Here is a 23,488-nt window from a genome sequence, read left to right on the forward strand (position 1 = left end):
CCCATCGTAGTTATTCCCTACATTGTTTCATGATTTCAGTTTTTGGTGGTGGATTTCCTTTTAAAGGAGTTTATACACTGTATCTCCTTCTTCATTTAGTAGCACCAATGATTTGTGGGGAGCTGTGGACTAAACCCTGGTAACTCTGGAAAATGATTTTTATAGGAAACAAAAGAGTTTCATAAAATTGCACGTGGCTGGTTTGTTTCCCATTAAATGAAATGACTCCATTTCTTGGTGGAATTCCCCCCTAAGGTGGTCGACCCAGAAATACTGCAGTTGACATTTGACTTGAAGGCTCCAGCACTGCCTGAGTGAAAAGGAAAGAGTGTGAAACTGCCTCCCTTCTCCCAGTTGCTGTTCTTTTTATTTGTCAAAAAGAACCTTGTGGCTTCCAGCTCAGATTTTTACCACAAGGATTTATAACTATTGTTCATTAGTCTTAACCTCTCATTAGAGCTGTCCTTAAGATAACAATTAGAAGATCTCTGTGCTAAAAGCAATACAGGTATTAGTGAGATCACTAAAGATTAAAAGCTTCTGATGCTTAACTTTCCTGTTTAACAGGACAGGACAAATTATTCTTTTAGGGGTCAACATGTGCATAGATTGCAGAGGGATCATATTTATTAACGTCAAATATGCATAATTAAAGGTGTTCTTAGTATAGTATCTTTGTTAAGATAGTTTGCTCACACTTGGGATACAGACCAATGTAGTGAAGTAAGTAAATGCAACTATGATAGACCAAAAATGAATTACAACAGCTTAATTAGTAATTATTTAATGGCCTTTTGGGTTTTTTGTATATCGATGAACTGTTCTGTGCTGCTTCTGCTCTTGGATGGATTGATGAGAATTTGAATTCTGAACCCAGCTAACCCAGGCTATATGCTCGACCCCCTTATCTGCACTGACTATCTAGATCCGGTCGCATTCTGTCTGGGCCTTACTGTGTTTTGGTTACCCGCAGGGGTCCATGAAGAGGTCAATAGAGAAGGAATGAGCAGGAATGTGGGAAAGGGACGACTGGCTATGGCACTAAGAGAGTGGCCGAGGTCTGCCAGGGGGCTGCCAGGGGGCAGCCAGGCCGCTGGCGTCACCACCAGCACAGCGACCTCCTTCCTTTAATATACACGTACATACGGAGGTTTACCAAGGTCTGATGCTTTATGTTCTCATCAAACTGAGTTAGTCTTCTGCACTGTCTATCCAAATGTGGTCGCCATAGAAACTGGTAGTAAATACCAGTGGAATACGGAGGGGGGGGGGGGATGGGACTATATCTCCTTGACTTCAGATTTGCAAGTAATCCTGCAGTGGACTGGTGTAATGAAAAAGGCTTAGTTAAATAACATGTCTTACTTAGTCTTTAAATAAGTTACATTCCCATAGATAAATATAAAATATCAAGTACAGTTTGTTTTTAAATGTCCGAGTTGTCCATATGACTTTCAATGTATGCGTTTTATTTTACTATTTAAATTTGCAATAGATTTTTAAAAATAAGTTCTGATAGTTTTTTTTAGTGACTGTAATGAAAACCCGCTGCTACTAATGTAAATTCATCCTGGTCCGTTGAACAGCTTCTACTTTGTGTTATCTGATAATCTGTGATACATACCCAAACCCACACAAAAATCAAATACTGTGCCTGACATTTGGGTTTTCAAGGAGCTGGTTTATTTTGTTACTGTATGCCAGAAGCCCTGCAGCCCTGAGACACTGTGCAATACCAGTGTGTGTGTTTTGGTGTGTGTGTGTGTGTTGCCCGAGGCATGCGGCGTCTGTGCCTTTAAGAGGCGGGGCCAGCTGCTATGCTGGTGCGTCCCTGGCTGCGGAGGCAGCGCTGATGGTGTGGAATGAAAGGCAGTGCTTTCGGGAGGGAGCGAGCGAGCTGAACGGGAGGCAGAGAGCGCCACACTCGGAGAAGCAGAGCGGGCTGAGAAGGCTGCCGCAGCCGGTGGGAAGAGCGGACCTGGACAGACAGGAGCCAGGACACGAGGAGACGCACATGGCCTTATACAACCCAGCCAAGCAGGCAGGTCGCACTGAGGAGCAGGACTACGTTCAGGCTTATGAGAATGTCCGGGAGAAGTATAAAGGTAATGACCATGGCCACAACTCTGCAGGAATATCTCTAATGACAGGAGTCAGGACACATGATGCCTGCAGGGCAGCCATTGGCTGTTAAGTGCAGGAGTTCTGTACTGACCAGCACATTGGTGTAGTATGAACGTGCAATGTAGTGATACCCTGATGGGGTGGCATTGACCGGTCATGTTACTGGTAGGTTCCATGGGTAACTGGTGATGGAGTCGTATGTGACATCTGAAGGCAATCCTCAGATAGCCAAACAGTGTTCTTTCCTTCTTCATGTGTGAGAAGGCTGTATAGTTAGTTTTCTAACAAGAAGATTTTTTTTTTATGACTAGGAAATTTTAAGCAGAGCTTGAATGATCCAAAAAATGACTGAGACCATGATGTCACACCTGTCAAATAAAACAAATTAATTAATTTTCAGTAACTGCTGGCACATAATGAATGTGTTTGACATAAATAGCTGTGCATGAAGTTTGCAGGCATCTCCAGAGGCCAAAGTATGCATTATACCACACCCTGTTACACACAAAGCCTTCCTTGGATAATGTTTTAAAATTAAATTTGGCTTTCATTTATGCTTCCAAGGTTGTCTTGGGAAAAAGCATTTTCTACTCTTGTAGTGTAAGACACCAGGCTTTGAGGATCAAATCAGAGAACAATCAAGCACAGACACATTTCACTCAAGTTTGGAGTATCGTTGGTGAATGAGTTGATATTTTGAAAATCTGGAAATGGGTGGGAGTTCTAAAAATACCGGCCCAGTTCCCAGGCAGGCAGATAGACGCAGCCGTGAGGTTTCGCTGAAGCATGGCCGTCTATGTGGCCACACCTTTGGTGGCAGAATCCTGTGTCTGTGACAACAGGACCTTGTTTAACGTTCCTGCTTTAGTCAGATCCTTGTCCTTCCCAGAGAAAGCTTCTCCTCACCCAGCCAGCTCTGCATCTCCACTAGGATTTTTTGGGGGGTGAGGGGCAATCGTACACACTCCTTGTACATGAGATGCGGGTGTGGCGGTCGCTGTTACGAGCAGGGGCTATGGAGGAGGTGGTAGGACTTCACTGATAATGCCCCCCTCATTCTGCTGTGTGAGCGTGGTGTCGCTCCACTCCCATAGTCTCCCCTGCATCTTAGTCGCTCGCTTTATTAGTCCCTGCTTTGATCTTCCCCTGGGCCTCTTTTGGATACTGCCTACTAAACTCCATACTTGTGTTGAATGGAAAGTCCCTCTAATACATATGCAGGAACATGATGAAATTTGTCATTAATCATGGGTTGTGACACCCTGCCGGTCAGTTTTGGATGTGTTAATCTAATACAGTATACTGTTAAAGGAACTTGTTCCTTTTGTTTTTTTTCCAGGTCTTTTGTTCCCCAGCTGATTATGTGTAAACGTATTGTAAACAGGTTTTATTCTGGACATGTTTTTGAAACCATTTTGGGTGTTTCATTTTTTAATGTAATCGAAAGTGAGAAACATCTCTGCTGGTTTATTGGCAGTTGGTAACACTAGTTTGGGGTTGGTTTTTCTATGTTTTTGGATAAATACACCAGGGAAAAAGTCAGACAGTCTGTAATAGTGTGATCCGTAGGTGTGAAGAATGTCCCACACTTTTTTGCACTTCTGGTATCCCATCTGCTGTGAATTCCGGATATTTACACGCTTAACATGTTTACTCTGTAGCCTGCACAACTCCCGCCGTCAGTTTAATCAAAGCCAGTTTATTGAAATTCGGGTTACGAACCATGCTCCAGGGCGTGGGATCCCTGATGGGATCTGAACATGTGACTATCCGGTTCGAAGTCTGTTTCTTCAGGATCTGTAGCACCTGCTGCCTTGAAAAAGACATCTGGCTTCCAGCAGTGCATCTCCGTTGGGGTGAGCCAAAGATTGCAGTGGAGGGAGGAGGTCAGCTTTCAGGGCTACGCTTCGTGCGTCAAGCCAGCAGCACTTCCTGCCGAATGCCCCTCCTGCGTCCCCATCAGGCTGGGTTACACGCAGAGGTGTGTAGTGACAGGTCTTGGGGATCCTCCAAAAGCCAAGGGGTTCCTTGTTTTCCTTAGAGTGAAATAGGTTCATAACTGCTTAAAATAACCAAGATAAATATAGTCCTGTTTTGCATTGTCGGTCATCTAAAGCTTTAGTAATACTTTGCTTGAGGGGGCAAAAAGTACTTAGTAATTCATTTACTACTCAAGAAGAAATCATGAACAAATATAGTACCTGCATGAAATACATGAACGGTCATGATTGATTAATGAAGGAACTTCGGATCAGTACTTAAACAATCCATCAGGTATGAGTGTACTACTACTACTACGTTATTTGTGCCACCTGAAGTATTTTTTGTTTTTTTTAGTGCTGTGAACCAGCACTATTATTGAACCAGTTGTGCCCTTTTGGAATAGAAAATGTATGAATCCACTATGTTGTTATGGAGTGAAGTTTTTAATTGTGAGCTTGTAACTGGTCCATGATCAGCCTGGATAGTCTGCTTATTCTGTTTTTAGATAAGACTGTGAGTGAGATCACAGGTGTTTTACCAGATATTTACAGGGGAGAGTTGGACACACAGGAAGTGACAATACCCTCCCGCTCCCCCAAGTAGTTCATGCCCGCCACTTCCCGGAGACAGTGAGTGAAGGACCTTTCCCATCAGGGCAGAGCATGTCTGGGAAGATGAACAGCTATGAGGTTCTGTTTACCACGCTGACCTTCAAAAATTGATTTGTCAGTGTATTTCTGTATTCATCATTCATAGAAATAATAAGCAATGGTTTTTGCTTAGGATAGGACCTGCTTTCATGGTGAATCACTGTCCTGTATTAGTCCCAATGGCTCAGTTTGAAACCCTCCCCAGAAGTTCTCCTATACTTTTTCAGTCTTTTGCCTAGGCTCTGGTTTCATGCAACATAACCTCGTCCTTTCTAAAATAGTATCTTTTAAAGGCACACACAGGCTTTTCTCCGGGTGGTCCTGGACTCATTTGTCTTACGAAAGGATGCATGTAATATGCGCAATAATTTCCTGTAACACTACGTGCTTTTTCTGCTTTTCTACATTTTAAATAAATGAACAGAATTCTTCCCAGATGCATCGGTAGGGTGGTATGATCCAGTTGTGAGCTGCTTACAGTGCTGGGCAGTATGTCTGGCAGTTTGACCATCAGGGAGGCGATTTGTTACTGACTTCACTGCAAAGTTCTGCACTTTGTTACAGCTTTGACATTATAATTCTGAGGTTTCAGGCTTGAATGCTGGGGAAGCCACAGGTAGCTCAGGGATCACAGAAAAACATCCACAGATAAGTATAAACATTTACCGATGTGCTGTCTGTCCTATTACCATTATTTTCTAGAAATAATGGTAATAGGACATTTTAGTTAAAACCAGCTTGAACCATTTGAGTTGATGGTTTTGCGTTACTCTACTGTCATTTTTTGCCTTTACACTAATCTTTAAAGTCTTTTTAAAGCAATGCCTTCAGTAAACAGAAGGTAACACTTTTGGAAAATGCTTTTACGGAGGAGAGAGGACTGAGCTGTGAGAGGGATCAAGTCCTGGCTGTGTTGTTGCAAGTGCTGGGCGTTTCGTGGGATCAGCATGCCCTGTAAGTCCAGCGGTCTGGAACAGATTAGCCAGAGCCTCCGGCAGAGGCTACTTGAAGGGGGCGCCTGGCGTGACAAGCGAGGGAAGGGCGCCGTTATGCTGCAGAAGCTGCAGGACCATTCTGCAAATGCGATTTGGCCCTGCAGTGTGTGGGATATGCTTTGCGTTACTCGGCTGTACAGCCCATTGAATGTCATTAATGTCACCTGTTGGCATCTACTAGCGTAACGTTTTACCAGTTTGCTGCGATACATTTCCTGTATCTGTTTTCCGATGAATCGATAATGTGAGCTGGATGCTGGCAGATTCAGACAGCAAAGTTTGAATGAAAAATTAGGTCATTTTTATGCAGGTCATGGTGCCACAGGGGGCACACAGGTGGTAATGCCAGGTAACAGTCAGGCAAAGGTCATCCTGCAGACAAGCTTCAGTGGAGCAAAGGCCCAGCCAGCAGGCCTGTATCTCACTGGGCTGTGCTGTTCCCAGTCATACCAGTGCCACTGCAAAGGCCCAGCCAGCAGGTCTGTATCTCACTGGGCTGTGCTGTTCCCAGTCATACCAGTGCCACTGCAAAGGCCCAGCCAGCAGGTCTGTATCTCACTGGGCTGTGCTGTTCCCAGTCATACCAGTGCCACTGCAAAGGCCCAGCCAGCAGGCCTGTATCTCTCTGAGCTGCTCCCAGTCATACCAGTGCTTCCTCAGTTAAAAAAAATTAAAAAAATTGACAAAAAATTCTTCTAGATGGCCTTAGACTTTGAAAACACATCACAGCAACATTCAGGAAATGCTCTGTATTACGCAAGGATCAAGTCAATAAAGAAAATACCTGCAGTGGTTTGCACCAGCTAAGCGTACGTTTGATCTTAGCCTACAGTGGACTTAAACTGCCCCTACCTTCCACTTTATGTACTCCTCAGAAATAACTGGCTGCACCATGCAAATAGTTTGAATGTAGCACTGAGTTATAACATAATTTTTTACACTAACTTAACATTAAGTGTAAGGTCCATCGTAACAAAAAATGTTTAAAAGTGCTGAAAACGGCACAGATTTAACTAATCTAACAAAACTCTTTTCTTGTAAAAATGTAATAGTATAATGTTATCAGAGAATTCTAATAATTTGTTACCTTTTCTGCATATTTGGGATAAAACAAGGTCGCTGAGTTGATATATCAACCTTAATCGAGCGAGCTAATGTTAGATGGCAAGCTAGAGAAATACAGTGTAGCCAAAAATAATTTTTACACTGTGAAAAAATGGTCAAAATAGAAATTAAATTGAGGATATTGATTGTGAAATTTTATGACTCTTTTTCTCAATGCTTTGGGTATTTCAATAGTTTTAGCCATGTTGAGAAACTCGGCTCACCCTGCAAAGCTTGTGTGGAGAATGACCACCAGGGCTACTTGTAGAAACTAAGGGCAGCCAATAAGTGTCCTATCTGAATCATCTGCTGCTATGTGTCGTGTTAAATGATCTCTATTATGACTGGGAACCCCTCCCATTGTTACATATTCATTCAAGTCCAATGGCCAGGTGTACAAATAATATTTTGAAGGCAATAAATTAAAGAATTTGAAAACAATACCATAAAATATTTTGAATAAAAGATTTTTTCTTGTAACATTTGTGACACTTTTTTTCTTGAAAAATTTCATTTTTGACCAGTTTTTGGCTGCACTATATATATGGGCTCAGGGGCCAGTGGTGAAATCATTTGGCTGAGCCTTGGATTTGAACCAGTGACCTTCTGGTTTCAAGCACAGGATCCTAACCCAGTGAGCTGCACGCCACCCCTGAGGATGAATGAGTCGCAACTTTTTAACAGAGGATGGCTTCAGTCCTCTAACCTCTGGGCACTGCATGCTTCTGCAGCACCACTGCAAACCAGCACAGTCTTTATTGTCAGTGAGTCTAAATTTAAGCAAGCTATGATGCTTGGTGATTTTTTTTATTGTTTGAATTACTCGTAGTTAAAACAGCGTAACTCCACGCCGCTCTTTCTCCGTAAGGCCCACTGGACACCATTTTCCTCTTTGAGTAATTGTTTTGGAGGCTGGCAGCTGTCTGCTTTGTCCATTGTTCATTCTACTGAAGCGGAGACACTAAGTAACGTATTATAGGTCTTTTAATTTGTTCAAGTCAGTCTGGTTGGGAAACTGACACTTCTTTGAAGGACCTTGATTAATTATGTTAGCCTGGTGGGTACATTTCCAAGGTGATGATGCCTATTGCGTGCACAGGACAGTACCATGAGAAATTTGCCATATGTGTGAGATTTCAGTCGCTGACTTGTTTGCAAAATAAGCTGATATCTTTCACCCAGGCTTTCTTGTGGACTCGACTGAAATAAGGGCCATGGTACAGTGTGGTGCTTTACAGGGCAGTCAGCAGTGCTGTGCCTGGCTCACTGGCAGCACCGAATCCTCACACCTCCAGGCTGGGGGTTCAGGTTTCTGTGCTGCTCTGCATGTGTGTGCAGTTTGCATGTTCTCCCATGTCACACAGGTTCCCTCAGGGTGCTCCAGTTTCATTCTGCACCTTAAATGGCTTGCAGTTTGCCTAACTGGCATCTCAAAATTCCACATAGAATATGGTTGTGTGTGTGCGCATCCTGCAGTGGACTGTCATCCCCCCCCCCCCCATTGTACACCATGCCTGGAATAGGCTCTGTGACTCTTACCAGCATAATGGTTTACAAGTTGGGTGGATGGATACAAACCATACTGACTCTGTCATGGATAATTTCAAACGAGGAGTTGGAACTGATTTGATGAACATAACAAACACAGGAGAACCAACACTCAACCATCTCACCAACGCTGCCAGGTTTCTGCTCTATGATTGAATGCAGGTGTGATCAATGAGCTGTGCAGAAGATGGATGGATGGATGGAATTCTGGCCTTGGATCTTTATAGCTTTTCACTCTGTTTACACCTTCCTGTGGGTTTTTCCTTACCCTGTTTTTCTATCACTTTTGAAAGACTGCCCTTCATGTAAAATCTAAGAATAAAAACTATAAAATTGACCTTTAGTTGACTGGCATCCCATGCAGTTGCTATTCTGTAGATAGCCTGAGCAGATAAGCACTTATTAAAAATTGGTAGTTTCTAACCTTTGGTCAGTTAGACAGCCGTGTGCCGATTTTGTGGGGCATGGAGGCTGACGCAGTCCAGACCCCTGCTCTGTGCAGCCTCCCAGCTCAGACATCAATACCACCTCCACTGCAGTGGCGTCTGGAGCAGCACTGCTGGGAATCCCCGCCTGCATGCCTGGGCCTACCCCGGGGCTCTGAATACCACACCAGGTTTGCAGCTGCCCTCAGGCCCCCCAGCGACCTGCCCCCATCAAGCCCCAAAAGCCCTCACTAATTTAGCCCTGTCAGCTGATACTCCTTATGCTGCACTCTGCCCCCCTAGCAACAATGCTAATGGCCGTCAGAAATGCTAATCACTTTAGTCTGGTTTTACATCATTAACCTTTTTGTGTACATAGAAATGTAAACATTATTTTAGGTCCTTCTCTATTTTCAGGATAGACTAAAATGCAATGTGACATGTTCCTGTTTTATGCTTTAATGTCCACTTTAGAATAACTGAATGAAATTAAAAGGGGGAAACGTTGGTCATAATGCCTAATTTCCCAGAGATTACTGCTTGTTGAATCCTAGACCAGTAAAGCATGTATCTCTTCATCGTAGATAATTATGATCCAAAAAAGATGCATTTAAGCATGTAAAGATTCCATATGTTTCAATTCAGTAATAATTCTATATGATTTAATTCAAGTACAATGCTGTTCTATTCAGGTCTGACTGGATACAATTTATATGAATATTACATGTATTTAAGTGACCTGTTTAGAGGCAAAAATGTTTTTTAAAATGTCACTAGAATAATGTTGCACTTCAAAACCAGAGTTAGATAGGTGAAGTAAATATTACAGTGATTCAGCAATAGTGATGCAAAGGGTGTATCAATTTGTGATGGCTTAATAGATTTTTTCTTGGATGTTCTTTTTTAAATTTGGATTGGGGGATCTGAATTGATGCTGTTGGACCAAATTCAGATCAGTTTTTCGTTACACCCCTGGTAAATGGTAATTTTTTTTCTCATCCTATCTGCTTTTTAATGAAATGAATGACTGATACTTTACTTTAAATTGATTCCTACTTACAAAAAGTACAAAAATATAATTTTGAGGAGCTTGATATCAGGTGTTCAAGTATAATATTACTATTTTTGATGTTGGCATCTGTGCCGTTCGTTTTATTGCTATAAACTGTGTTTTGACAGAGATGTATTTCTTAGATCCAGCGGAGATTTATGGGAATTGTGAGCTTAAGCAGTTAGTCTCTCCACTGTGCTCTACCAGTCATGAGATTGAGAGAAAAAGAGCAGAAATACAGAAATCTCACTGTAGTTTATGATTTCCTCAGGGCAGTTCTCTAATCAAGGTGCATGTGAGATGGTCTCCTTTGGAAAGAAATCATGAAAATGGAATTTCATTTTATTATTTTTTTCCCTTTATCATGTTATTGTTAAATAGCAACATACAGGGTTGTACTAGCTAAACAAAGAACATCACAAAGGTATACAAACATATTATCATATTAAACTTTGAATGCCCTTTTTACCCCATATATGGAATGCTGAGTTTAAACGTGAAGGATGAGAAAGATAATTATTACCTAATGAGGGCAGAGCAGAGGCAGAAACAAATTTGAAATGATGCCAAAATTGATACCATATTTCAAGAGAGGCCAACTGAAGAGGATTATCTGTGTACTGTGACAGGGATACAGGAAGAGGCGACAATAATAATGCAGGGAGGGGGGCAGAAAAACATGACTGAGCTTCCAGTCAGCACCACCCTGCATGAGGTTCACTCAGCCAATCGATGTACTTTTGAATGTTGGCTGCCCAATGATAGAACATCATATTGGATAGAGAGAGACCTCCACTAAGCCTACATTTATGTTTTAATGATTTCCGAATCCTGGGGGTCTTGCCTCCCCAAATGAATGAGGAAATAATTTGATCAATAGATTTAAGGAAAGTTTTAGGCAAAAAAAAATGAATACACTGAAAAAGGCATAACATTTGGGTAAAACCTTCATTTTAATTATATTAATCCTGCCAAGAGATAATGGTAAATTAGCCCATTTTTGAAAAGCAAATGTTATATACTGTAGCCAAATAGAGGGTGAAAGTTGCAGCCCGCAAAGCCTTAGGTGAACCAGTTACATTCACTCCTAGGTACCTAAAACCAGAATGAGTAATGAAAAGAAAGATCAGTTTGTCTGAGCCTCTGCCCTGATACGTTTATAGGGAGACATTCACTGTTTTGTAGTTTCTACCCAGAAAAAGAAACAATTTTTTTTTAAGTATTGCTGTGATAGATGCAAGATGGGTAATTGGATTTGTGATCTATAGCAGTAATTCGTCTGCATGGAATTTTATTTTAAAGTATAAGAACTGCTCCTTCACTTAGGTTGAGTTTTTTTAGCAGATGACTTGGAAAGGTGTTTCGTGGATTTTGAAGTCGGAACAAAGGAGGAGTCTACAGTTTAAAATGACTGACCACAGCTTCTTGTTCTGTCAAATTTTTAGTTTCCTTATGATTTATAAAAGAGGATCATGAAAAATGAACCTTCTGCTCTCCTGTAACTAAAATGCCAGCTTTGGGTTTCATGGACAGTGAAAAACATGAGTTGATCTCCTGGGGTCCTGATTGCTTTATCAAACAAGTATGAAACTGTATAAACTTACTGGAAAACAGCCGTGGGCAGCAGCTCAAAGCATTTTTGGAGAACTTGAGTTTTGATAAAATGTAACTTTTTCATTCCCTGTGCTTGGGAGTTTAGCAATATGTGATGTCTATCTTAAGAAGAAAGGCAGGAATCTAGCATAAAATCACAACATGCCCCTCCTTAAGCTGAAGAGATGAAGAGACTCAAATCAGAACAGAGGACAAATGTTCAACAGTGTTTCCTGGTGTGACTCTTGTTATATTGGAGTCTTGTTAATTTGTCGGCATAGAGAATGAAGGTCCACTTATTGAGACCTGAAAATTCCTACATAGTACTTTGATCTTATTGATTTTATTTAGAACTGTTGATTGTGTGATTGATTTAAGTATTTACTACAATTGCAGAATAATATTAGAATATAGAATAACAAATACTTCATAAAGCTTTGATTAGCTTTTTGTCATTTATCCATCTTCTGAGAACTATTCTTGTTTATATGACATTAAAATGAATCATCAGGTATTTTTTCCCCCATCTTTAATGGCTGCCTATTCCTTGTACGTGTGCTGCTGCTTTTTTAGGGTGGTTGTATTAGTTACACGTGAATCTGTCCATCCTGTGGACAAACATCTTGATATTTCCGTCAGCACAGCAGCTGCACGTGGGTGGAAACGTAGCTGGCCGTGATGAGGTGTGATGGTGTTGAGGAAGGCATTTGGGAAACCTGAGCATTTGTATGGGACAGACAGGGGGACCAAGTAAATTATGAGCCTAACTGCTCAGCCACTGGGAAACCCAGGGACTTTGTTCCATACTGTCAGCTCCTGGAATATTTCAGATATCGCAATGTGATTATTTTTGTTATTTAAAAAAAATGGAATTCAAAACATACATTTCTCACAAGCCTGTCTATGAGTGATTTAAACAGCAAGGATGACAGTGACTATGATTGGCTTGGAGAGCGTATAGCGAGCTCATGCATAAATGGTGGTGATAACCTTTAAACTGATATTTACACATACAAGTAATATAGATAATAGATTATTTTGAAAAAGAACAATCATTAATATTGCAAAGCTATGACAGAATAAAAATGTTTTGGTGAAACTTACCCCCCCCCCCCCCCAATGCTCAGTGAATCTTATCACCAACATTCCAAAAAACAGAACTGCATTACAAGATAACGTTGTTTTGAAAAAACCTTGTACTTATGAAGGTAGGCCCAGTAATGTGAAATTGCATGTTCATGATATGCAATATCAATAATATTATTGCACATCCCCCAGCCATACTAACAACTCACTAACAACAAACTATCCAAAAACCATTAAATCGCAGTCAGTTATATCACACATTTCTCTTGTAGATTATCATGGAAAATGAGAACAGTGTCAGTTTTCCTTTTGTATCAAGGAGCAAAAACTTATGACGTGTTTGATTTAATTTGCCTTACTTTGCACGTCCTGCGATGTGATTATTGCACATGCACACCTTGCGACGATGATGCTGACAGTGATATTGTGCAGCCCTAGTATAAATCCTTAGTTTTGCATAATTTGTTCTCAAACATTCCCATAATTCTAACTAGATAACATTGAAGGTCAAAGATGATTCTGAACCACCTCTCATAACATTATTATGAACGTGACCATGCAGAGGCTATTTCTTTGAGTTTTAGGGAAGTCATGTTTTTTTTACTGCTAGAGGATTTCCAATGGTGGATGGGCAGTCTTATCAAAACCTTAGCCCTAAAACAATTTTTTTAATGTTCAGGAATGTGGTGAAAAGCTTGAAAACAGCTCAAGTTGTTGCCTAACGTAATCCAGCTTCACAGGACCCTCTAATGATGCCCGCATTTATGTGGAGCCCCTGCTAGTGGTCTGGGTGTTGCCTGTGGTTAGATCCCAGGCCATTCGAGACTGCAGAAACAGACTCGTGTCTGAGCACCAACAACTGGGAAGGAGTTGCTGATCCCACCATGGAGGACGGGATGGGGGCGACTTCCTGTCGAGCTGCAGGAGAAGCAGAACTGTTCTCATTCGCATTGGCCAGCCAGATTCTGGGTGATACAGACTCCTGACCTCATGAAGCCTTTCTGCCTGTGATGTACAAAAGTGCCGCAGGCAGCTTCCCTATAAGCCCTATGCTTCATTGGAGATCTCATGCCTGTGTGACCTCAGACGTGCGGAATGTTTGCCTGAACGGCCAAGACAAGAGCGGATCAGCGTCTCGCCATATAATTTGTGTTTCTCATGGAATCAGAAAGGCATCCTTCGATGCTGCTGGACTGGGTTGGAGTACCTGACCATCCCAGAGAGTGGCTGATTGCTTACGCGCACCCCTGAGGCAGATAGCTCATTGTAGTAACTTAAAGGCTTCTCAGACCAGTTCAGCATGTCTGTACTGTCTTGTGCCTGCATGTGGTGGACAGAATGCTGGAGGGAATAGGTTTGTAGTAAGAGCAAAAATATGGAGTGTGAAAGCTCATGCACACTCTCATTTCAGATGTAATCACTGTAATGCAACAGGAGGGCTGCACAAATGAGTGTCTGGAAAAGCACTGAGAAAGAAAGGCTGTAGCAATTACCAGCTATATGGTTCATACTGCGGATAATTTATAACCCTGTAATGGCCAAATCCAACCATGTCAGTCACACACGGTAAACACAAGTCAGTACATTTTAGCAAAGACAATCAACAGGAGCCAAACTAATGACGTTTTCATCGCTAAATAGAATTGTAAGCATGGTACAAACTGTATGGAATGAGATATCAGGTTTGACATTTAACATGTAATTATTGTCCTCATACCTGTCGAACTATGTATAATATATTTTGAGTCATAAAATGCAGACCCCCTGTGGTGGTGATGATCATGCAGCTGCTGGAGTGGCAGCAATCAAGCTGCTTTAGGCTTGAATCTGACCTGGGCTGCCTCTTTAAACACCATGTAGGCAGATGCCCTGCCTCTTTAAACACCATGCGACATGGAAGGCAGATGTGTCCCTTTCTGCTTGTTTTCCTGTTTTCCTCTTTATGTGAGCTGCTTTTTCTTTTCCCATTTATCCCCTCTCTTTAATGAAAACCGCTGATATCCTGGATGCCAAATTTGTCAGGGACAGAATAAAAAAATCTGCATTTGAAAACACAGTCAGAAAAAGGCTGCCAAGTTCGACATACTTTTGCAAGAAGGGGATTTAACATCCAACATGGCTCTGCATAGGTCCAGAAAAAAGCAAAAATCTAGGAGCCAGAAAACCCATTAAGCATAGCTTCTTTTTTTTTTATTTTAAACGTTAGTGTTCACAGTTCACCATTTTCGCTTTCTATTTTTGATTTATCATTTGTGTTATAAGCAAAAGATAAAAGAAAAGAGTAGTGTTAAGTTTTTTTTAAGTCTATTGTGTGTTACATACTGTAGAACTATATTGTTTTTATTTCAGAAGGAACAGCTGGCGATACTGATTCCGTCTGAGTAAAAGGATTGGTAGAGTAGTTAATAAATGCTGAAGTCTAATTGGTTATGGCTTAATGAAGCAGTCATTAAAAAAAAGACTGGTCTTCGGTATCTCTGTAGAATCATTTATTTGTACTTTATTTACATATATAAACTGCTGCAGTGTTAAGTTAGTTTCTGTATGTGCATGTTTCTCCTGTAAAATGTGACGCAACTCTCTGATTGAGTTACAGTACAGATATCGATCTTGGAGGGCAGTAGCAGCATGGGTGAATATTTATTGTTTCATCGACCATGTATATGTCAGCATGTCTTGATGCAAAGCCTAGTTCTTGCCAAAATGATCAGGGTGGGGAGAACCCAAATTCTCTGTCTGGTGACGTTACTGTACCTCTGTAGGGACTTTCTTTGTTAAATATATTTACATTTTACCACTTGGTGATCAAGCATTTAAAAATGACCAGAAGTATACATATAAGAAACAGACAGGTCACACATATCGGATCCTCACCCAATCCCTCCTTACTTCTAAGGAGTAAATAAGGAGTGAATAAGGGTGTTGTGTGCTTGCTCCTTCTGAAGATGAGGTGAGTGTGCGGGTGAGCGCCTTCCCATCGCCCGCATCTGCGTGCTATTCCCCCACCCAGAGCTGGGCTGTCCCATCTGAGGCACAGCCCCCCCTGACAAGGTGCTGCGAGGAGGAGACCCAGCTGGGGGCTCGTGGCTGGCTGGGGCTGGAGCCTGCAGGGGGCAGAGGAGGGGTGCTTGTTTTGTGCTCTTTCATTCTGCATTCACAGCAAAAGTGAGGCAGTGTGTGAGGGTGTGTGACAGAGAGAGAGAGGGGGGGGGGCGGAGGGAGAGAGAGGGGCAGAGGAAGAGGAGATTCTCAAAGTCAGCAGCCAAGCAGCCGAGCAGCTGCCCCTAAAGAGCGGAGCAGCGAGAACGGAGCACGCTCCGCCTCATCGGGACAGCCGGCGGCGCTGCAGCTCGTGTGCGGGACCTGCAGGAGGCAGGAGCTGCGTAAGCATGGACCCGGACAGGTCCATCCAGAACGAGATCTCCTCCCTCAAAGGTACGCCCGCTTCCCGTGCGCCGCATCAGGACAGGACGGTGTTTAGTCACTGCGAGCACGTTTGCCATTCGTCTCTTTGGGACGGATATGGTTTGTAATATGCGGCGGGGTCCCGGGGTGAGGAGGTGGTGCTCTTGTCAGTCACGGAGCCGTCCCGGTGCTCGCTGTGCTCTGCCGCCGTGTCACAGAGAGCAGGAGGCTGCGGCAGCCGGGGCTCGTCTGCAGAGTGCTGCATTGCCGCGGCAACGCCAGCCCTGCCCAGGCCTCGCTCACTCTCCTTACCGCTGGGAGATATCGCATCCACTTGGCTCAGGCTGTGTCAGAGTGCAGCGCCTTTCGGATGGGGGGGAGGGGGGTGTCTGCCTGAGCCCCAGCTCCGCTCATCGTTACCTAACGTGCTGCAGTGTTCCTGCGGCGGGGGGGGGGGGGGTGATTTGGTCTGTCTGGGTATTTATCCTGCGTTTTTCCAGTTCCCCTCATCTCACTGGAAATACACAGCGTGTTTCATGGAAAGCAGAACATGCGAAACAGGGCCAATTAATTGTTTTGCACATTTTTATTGACTGAAGTAGTATGTTATTTTCTCAGTTTTTTTTGCAGACATAAGGTTGTTTATGACACTAGATTCTGGTAGGCAAATATTTCTCTTTGCCTCATTCTATTCGAACCTGCAGTAAAAGTCTATCTCAGCAGGGGGAGAACAGAGAGATAAGATACTTATCTGAAGACCAGGAAAGTTCTGTGCCACTATCAACATCCATGACTCTACATGTTGTAGTGCTGCAATTTTCAGTCCAAAAGGTGAAAATTCCAAAGATTTCTGTTTACAAGATTAAAAAAATGCTTGTGCATCTTCAGCACTTCAGCGTCTCCAGGTATAGATGGGCCGTCTCTTGGCATTCAGAACGAGGACCACTGCGCGCGTCTCTCACCAGGAGTGCAGTCAGTACTGCGGACATGGGCTTGTCAAACAGCAAACCAAAACAAATATCAAATAAGAAAATAAAACCAAGAAACTTTGATTTGAGTTCTGTGCACGGAGCTGTCTGGTGTGACCTTGGAGATGACAGATAATCTGCATGGTGGAAATGTCTGTGAGTGTAGATGTGTAAATATTACTACAAAAATCAATGTTTTGCCATCAAATGGTGTTTTCTTTCAGCACATTGTGTGCTTTCTTCATCAGAAATGATGGTCTGGATGTTCCTTATGCCTGGTGAGGCGGGGAGGGGGTGGTTTGGGGGTGGGGTGATTCTCCCCAGTTCCAGTAGCTGACTGCAAGCATGTGGACTGACTCTGAACATTGATCCAGCAGACAGAAGGTGGTGGATTGGGATACACATACAGAGGGTTGGGTTTCAGGCTCTAGGGGTCATGGCTGGGTTCCAGGCTGAAAAATGGGATAGACTGGCCACTGCAGAGGAAGGAACTGCAAGATGAGGCATCCAAGTGCCTCCTCAGGGTGGAATTGCTGTTTTTAATGATTTGATCATCAGGAATATATTTGTCTGACCTCCATTACATTGCAGATTTGTTTCTGTTTTAGTCAGTGCTAACAGTGATGCATAGTTTTCTGCGCGTAAATCCTGTTTTGGGATGTGAAGGAGATGTGAATCACCTGAATATCCGGGGCACTTAGATTTGGACTCCAGCAGCTGTTCCAGAGTTTTGTCTGTGGACTTTAGAATCACCATCCTGGACAGAGGCATGATTTATGGGATTCAAGACTCAAACCATTTCAATGTAAATGAGCAGCCTGTGTCCTTCTTTAGAAAGGTTAATTAGCTGATCAGTTCAGCAAAATTGGAAAATTGATTTGTTGCCCACATTTATTGAAAAGGTAGCATAAAGGAAGTTGTGATATAAAATGTATGCAGTGTTTCCAACAGAAAACCATTCATAATGGAAGCAAACACATTAGGGATTTTCATTAAATAGAAATTAGAGGGTTGGGTTGTCTGAGGATGCTGCTGGTATCAGTGGAGTAGGATTATAGTAGTGCCTCGCCTAGTTTGATGAACAATCTTCATTTTATTACTCTTCAGCCAAATTCTCTGCGTTTGCTGCCGGGTCGGACCACTGCAATGCAGCTGCGAAGGCTGAGTCCACGTGACAGCTTTGTGGTTCCACTGCTCCCTGCAGGAACGTAAAATACTCTGAAAGAGATGCTCCCCTTTGTGACATCATAATCAATTCCTGCTGAAAGGGTACAGTGAGGGCAGAAGTCTGTCCTGTTTTGTTTATTATGCTCCAGAGTCAGAGTTTGTAGCACTGAAACCTAAGTATATTAGCCTCTGTCTTCCTCCTCATCCCAAACTGGGTGTGTCAGCATGAGCTGTCAAATGGCTAAGCCTGAGAGAAAAGGTGGACCTGGAACCGGAATCCCTTATAAAACGTAAGTAGAAGGAAGCTTTTCCAGTGACAGACCAGTGCACACAACATGACACTGTATTTACAAAACATTTATTTTATGGTAAAATGAAGGTGATCATATAGTGTGTTATAGTTGGGGACACTCCCACAAGGCATTCTGGGTAACTGAGACCCAGATGCCCACACAGGCCTTCATGACCTTCTATTCCTTGGATATCTTAGCTATAACTTGCAGCTCCTGTTTAGAGGAAGACCTGTCGCCCGTACTACGAAGCGGGGTTACTGGCTTATCGGGGTAACTTGTCGGATTTAAGGTAGTCTAGGCAAAGTGTAAGTGAACGAATGTGAAGTCCATTTAAGCTGCGGTACCTTAAACCGTACAAATTACCCCGATGAACCAGTAACCCCGCTTCGTAGTACAGGCCACAGGTCATTAATCATTTCTCTGGGTCTTGGTGGTGGTTTTTTAAAAGTTGAAGGTTTATAAGGAATGCGAGCGTTTACTGCTGCAGCTACTGAGCGCAGGATAGTGCCACATTCCTCACCGTCTCTTTTCCTGCCTTAAAAACAAGCCTGTCTGACCTATATTCTGAAAGATTAATGGAATTGTTATTCACCACCCTCTCTTTACTTTCATTTAATTTTTTCAGCCAAGGCTATCTTTGTGTATTGGCGTCACATAGAGTGCTGTGTGACAGTCTGCTGCGTAGGTGTCCCCTGTCAGCCGGGGCCCGGGGCCCGGTGCCTGGTGCCCACGCCACCTGTGACGCCGCCGCTGAGGATCTGCACGCTGGGCGCGTTTTCAGAAATGCGGCATCTGAGGGAAAGTAGGTGATGGCAGAAGCGGGGTCAGAGCTGAGGTGAAGTTTAATGGAGAGCCCCCTTTGAAACAAAGCTGGGCGACTAATGTGAAAAAGGGGCAGTAAATTTCCCCGTGCAGTGAAATTCCCCTGTGTGGATCTCCATGGAAACACAGGCCACTGGAATTTAAGCAGGCAAGGACTGCCCGGGACCCATTTCTCCACAAACTTTATTTTCATCTATTGCCAAGGCAGTTGGAATTTCGCAAACAGGAGACGTTTTTATGGCTGTTTTGTTGAGAAATGCTATCACAATCAAAAACATTCCCATTTTTGCTTGTGCTGTCAATTAAGACATAGCATAAAATGACAGGCCACTGCAGGCTTCATTCAGCGGGGTGGGACACGCCAGGCCACTGCAGGCTTCATTCAATGGGGTGGGACACGGCAGGCCACTGCAGGCTTCATTCAGCGGGGTGGGACACGGCAGGCCACTGCAGGCTTCATTCAGCGGGGTGGGACACGGCAGGCCACTGCAGGCTTCGTTCAGTGGGGTGGGACAAGGCAGGTCACTGCAGGCTTCATTCAGCGGGGTGGGACACGGCAGGCCACTGCAGGCTTCATTCAGCGGGGTGGGACACGGCAGGCCACTGCAGGCTTCGTTCAGTGGGGTGGGACAAGGCAGGTCACTGCAGGCTTCATTCAGCGGGGTGGGACACGGCAGGCCACTGCAGGCTTCATTCAGCGGGGTGGGACACGCCAGGCCACTGCAGGCTTCATTCAGCGGGGTGGGACACGCCAGGCCACTGCAGGCTTCATTCAGCGGGGTGGGACACGGCAGGCCACTGCAGGCTTCATTCAGCGGGGTGGGACACGGCAGGCCACTGCAGGCTTCATTCAGCGGGGTGGGACACGGCAGGCCACTGCAGGCTTCATTCAGTGGGGTGGGACACGCCAGGCCACTGCAGGCTTCATTCAGCGGGGTGGGACACGGCAGGCCACTGCAGGCTTCATTCAGCGGGGTGGGACACGGCAGGCCACTGCAGGCTTCATTCAGCGGGGTGGGACACGGCAGGTCACTGCAGGCTTCATTCAGCGGGGTGGGACACGCCAGGCCACTGCAGGCTTCATTCAGCAGGGTGGGACACGCCAGGCCACTGCAGGCTTCATTCAGCAGGGTGGGACACGGCAGGCCACTGCAGGCTTCATTCAGCGGGGTGGGACACGGCAGGCCACTACAGGTTTCGCTCACTGATGCAGCCTTTCCTATTCTGAATTTTGTGGAATCTCTCTGAGGTGATTTTTGAAAGGATTATTTGGCTTTATTTTGGTATGGGGTCAGGCACCGCTGCACATCAGTGGTTAATGAGACTCATATGGGTCATGCAGTCCCAGGTGCGCTGTACTCTGCTGAACGCAGTTGTGCCTGTAAACTTTTGGTGCATGTGCAGGTCATTAGTACATGTCAGGTTATTCAGGTACCAGAGTGACCAGCAGTGATGTGGGCGGGGCTACGGCTGCATGTTAATTAAACCTGGTTAAAGGTTAAATTGGCCTCCCTGAAAAAAAATCTCTTTTTGGCATGGTTATTTTTTGACATGTGGTGAAGAGGGATCTAATGCCCCCAATAGGTGGCAGAGAGAAATGCAGACAGTCAGCTATAGGTTAATTGGAGAGTGGTACTCTCTTTGGGAAATAACAGATGGAAATGTTGCTTTTATTGTACTGAATCAATGCTGTCTGTCCTTCATAACTGAGGATGCTTGACTTCTTGCTGGAGCAGATGTTTTGCGTGATCCAGTGCCTACTTTGAATAGTCAGTAATGAGATATGAAATTAATACCAGACGGTCATTTGTGTCCTTTTAGTTTGTGTTGATATGAAACATTTTTTTCTTCTCCTAGACATGTGATGCACATGTTCTTGGTACAGAGATGTGTATAATTAATAAAGTAACTGGATTTCTTTCTGAACCTGTGAAAGCAGTGTGCCCATGACCCTGACCAGGATCAGCAGTTGGAAGAAATAAATGTAACAATGCTTTCCTATGACGATTAAACACCCTTCCTTCCTGCGTGTAATGAATTGCAATCAAAACTAGTCTCACAAAGTTCTTTTTATAATGCTTTTGTTAAACCGAAAGTCCAATGTAAGGCAGAATAAAGAACATTTTCCCATAAAGCAAACTGATGAGAAACAGAAGTATGAGGACTAGAAGCATGCCCACGCTGTCAGCCCCCTAATGGCTGCCGCCCTCAGGGCAGGTTCCCCTTAGGAACCTCATGGCAGTGTTGCCATCGGAGATGCAGTGTGTGGGTGTGGCTTAGCCCATGTGACTCCTGTCACCTCTATGCAGGTGAATATAAGACCCATTTTTAACAAAATGCCCTGTCTCTGCCAGGTGGATTTCAGCCATGCGTCTGGTGTTTTGTGGGGAGAGTCTGTTTACAGGAAATGACACACTGCTAACGGGGCCCAGTTAGAAGCGAGATTCCCCACATTACGATATGATCCGTAATCACATGGTATTCACAGTGCTGACTCTGTTTACTGCTCGAGATGGAGCCTCTGCTGTAACAATACATGTAATAAATATTTTGTTAAATGTACTAAAAGATAAGCAAACAGATACAGTTAAGTGTTAGGTCATTTCAGCACAGAATTGCATGTTGTAAAATAGGCCTTGTAGGGAGCTGGTTTGTTACGGAAATAAAACCTTCACCCTGATTGTCTGGAATACACTGTACTTTCCTGGTATTCAAATTCAATGTTTCCTTGGTGGTTATATGACGCTAAAGTTGCTGTAATGGAAAGGGTTGGTCTAATGAGTTTTTTTTGCCCAGTGTTCGATGAGCAGGGTTCAGACGGCCTTGCCTCAGAGGAGAGCCAGGCACCTTAAGGGTAACACAGCTATGCCTTGCGATTGTCTTTAACAAAAACCTGAACTTTTTGTGCCTCAGCTGAAGCAAAGTAATGGAAAGTAACCAATCAAAGACGTCCTGGAAGATGTAAGAAGTAGATAAAGGGTTAGGCCATTTTATTACAAGGTTTATTGTAGGAATTCAACACACAGCCTTTGTAAATCTGTGGTGCTCATTATGGTGGTATAAAAGTAGGAAGAATCCATGTCAGACATCACTTCAGCTAAGGTTATATTAATCCCACAATTTATATGTGGAATTTATCACCCACTATGTATAGAATCACACTGAATAATTTAAACCATTTTCATGTATTATGTAATTATCCCTGGTAGGCTGGAGCTGAATGTATGATCGTTAAGTCTGCACTGAGCTGGAGGAAAATGATATAGGATGCTTCACAGATTTCCCTGCAAGGTCTGTATTATGGCAGGTCTGTATTATGATGGGCGTCACCTTTCTGTGAAGGCCCTTTGGTGGAGACTACCCTCATGGATCTCATCACTTCATTGATGCAAATTAGTCATAAGAAGACTTTTAACTTGACTTGGTGGCCTGTAGATCATAATGGTACCTCATTACACTGAAACAATATCATTACACAACCATAGAATGGATGTGACAAGAAAGTGCCGGACAAGAGAGAGAGAAGAAGGGATCCATTATTCCAAAGACTAGGAATGATTGGCCAAGTCAATGAAGGTGTCTCTTGGTTTAGTGGGAATAGACAAATGTGTGAGTCACTGGGCATGAAGACCTATATACAAAAGGCTGTTTCTGTAATTCTGTCCATTTTCGTACAATAGCTTTTTATTCTGCTGCAAATCTGACTGGTAAAAGAAATCTTTTTTTTTTTTTGACCAAAGCACCACTACTGAAAAGTTTGAGGTAAGCCTGCCTGTGGAACATAGTAAAATCAGAGACGAACGTTTATTAGTTGAATGAGCCTGCTAACACACTCCCATAGTTTTAATTTAATTTTACATGTTTCGAGTAGCCAGGGCTGCTCTACTTTAACTTTGCAGTGACCTCCAAAGGCAGAAACAATGAGGAAGAGCAGACTCGTGTAGGTGGTTCTGGTGGCGTGGGTCTCGCTACTGACCGAAGTGCTTCCACACCTGCTACACTCCACGTTAAAAACCAGCATGTTGTATAGGCAAGAAGGAAAGAAGGGGGAACCAGTCAGTTAATATTTAACTCCATCCATCCTAATTGTAATACAGAATCTGTAGGCTCAAAATGTAGATCCTACAGCAGCAAAGAGTGACACTGCAAATAGTAATAAAAACGAAACGCAAGATGTGAGGCAAAATTTGTATATCAGGCAGAAGTCACTGAAAAGGAGAGGATAATCAGGAAACAAATGTCCAGAAAGGTGCAGACATTCAGAACCTCACAAA

The 23,488-nt window shown here is 43.5% G+C and overlaps 1 protein-coding gene across 7 annotated transcripts in view; it reads left to right on the forward strand.

Moving 5' to 3' along the window:
* Positions 1–23,488, forward strand: part of pleca (plectin a) — a 126,664-nt gene that overhangs the window by 23,071 nt on the left and 80,105 nt on the right. For 2 of the 7 annotated variants that reach the window (XM_023803873.2, XM_072705573.1), the window contains exon 1: positions 1,838–2,105. The exons of 3 other annotated variants lie outside the window; for them this stretch is intronic. In XM_023803873.2, the coding sequence (XP_023659641.2) occupies positions 1,853–2,105 (253 nt within the window). In that variant the 5' untranslated portion in view covers positions 1,838–1,852. Of the gene's footprint in view, positions 1–1,837; positions 2,106–15,838; positions 15,995–23,488 lie in introns of those variants that run through there. 2 more of the 7 variants (XM_072705578.1, XM_072705579.1) reach the window with 1 other exon arrangement.

Source organism: Paramormyrops kingsleyae, chromosome 23 (assembly GCF_048594095.1).
Source record: "Paramormyrops kingsleyae isolate MSU_618 chromosome 23, PKINGS_0.4, whole genome shotgun sequence".
Taxonomy (NCBI): Eukaryota; Metazoa; Chordata; class Actinopteri; order Osteoglossiformes; family Mormyridae; genus Paramormyrops; species Paramormyrops kingsleyae.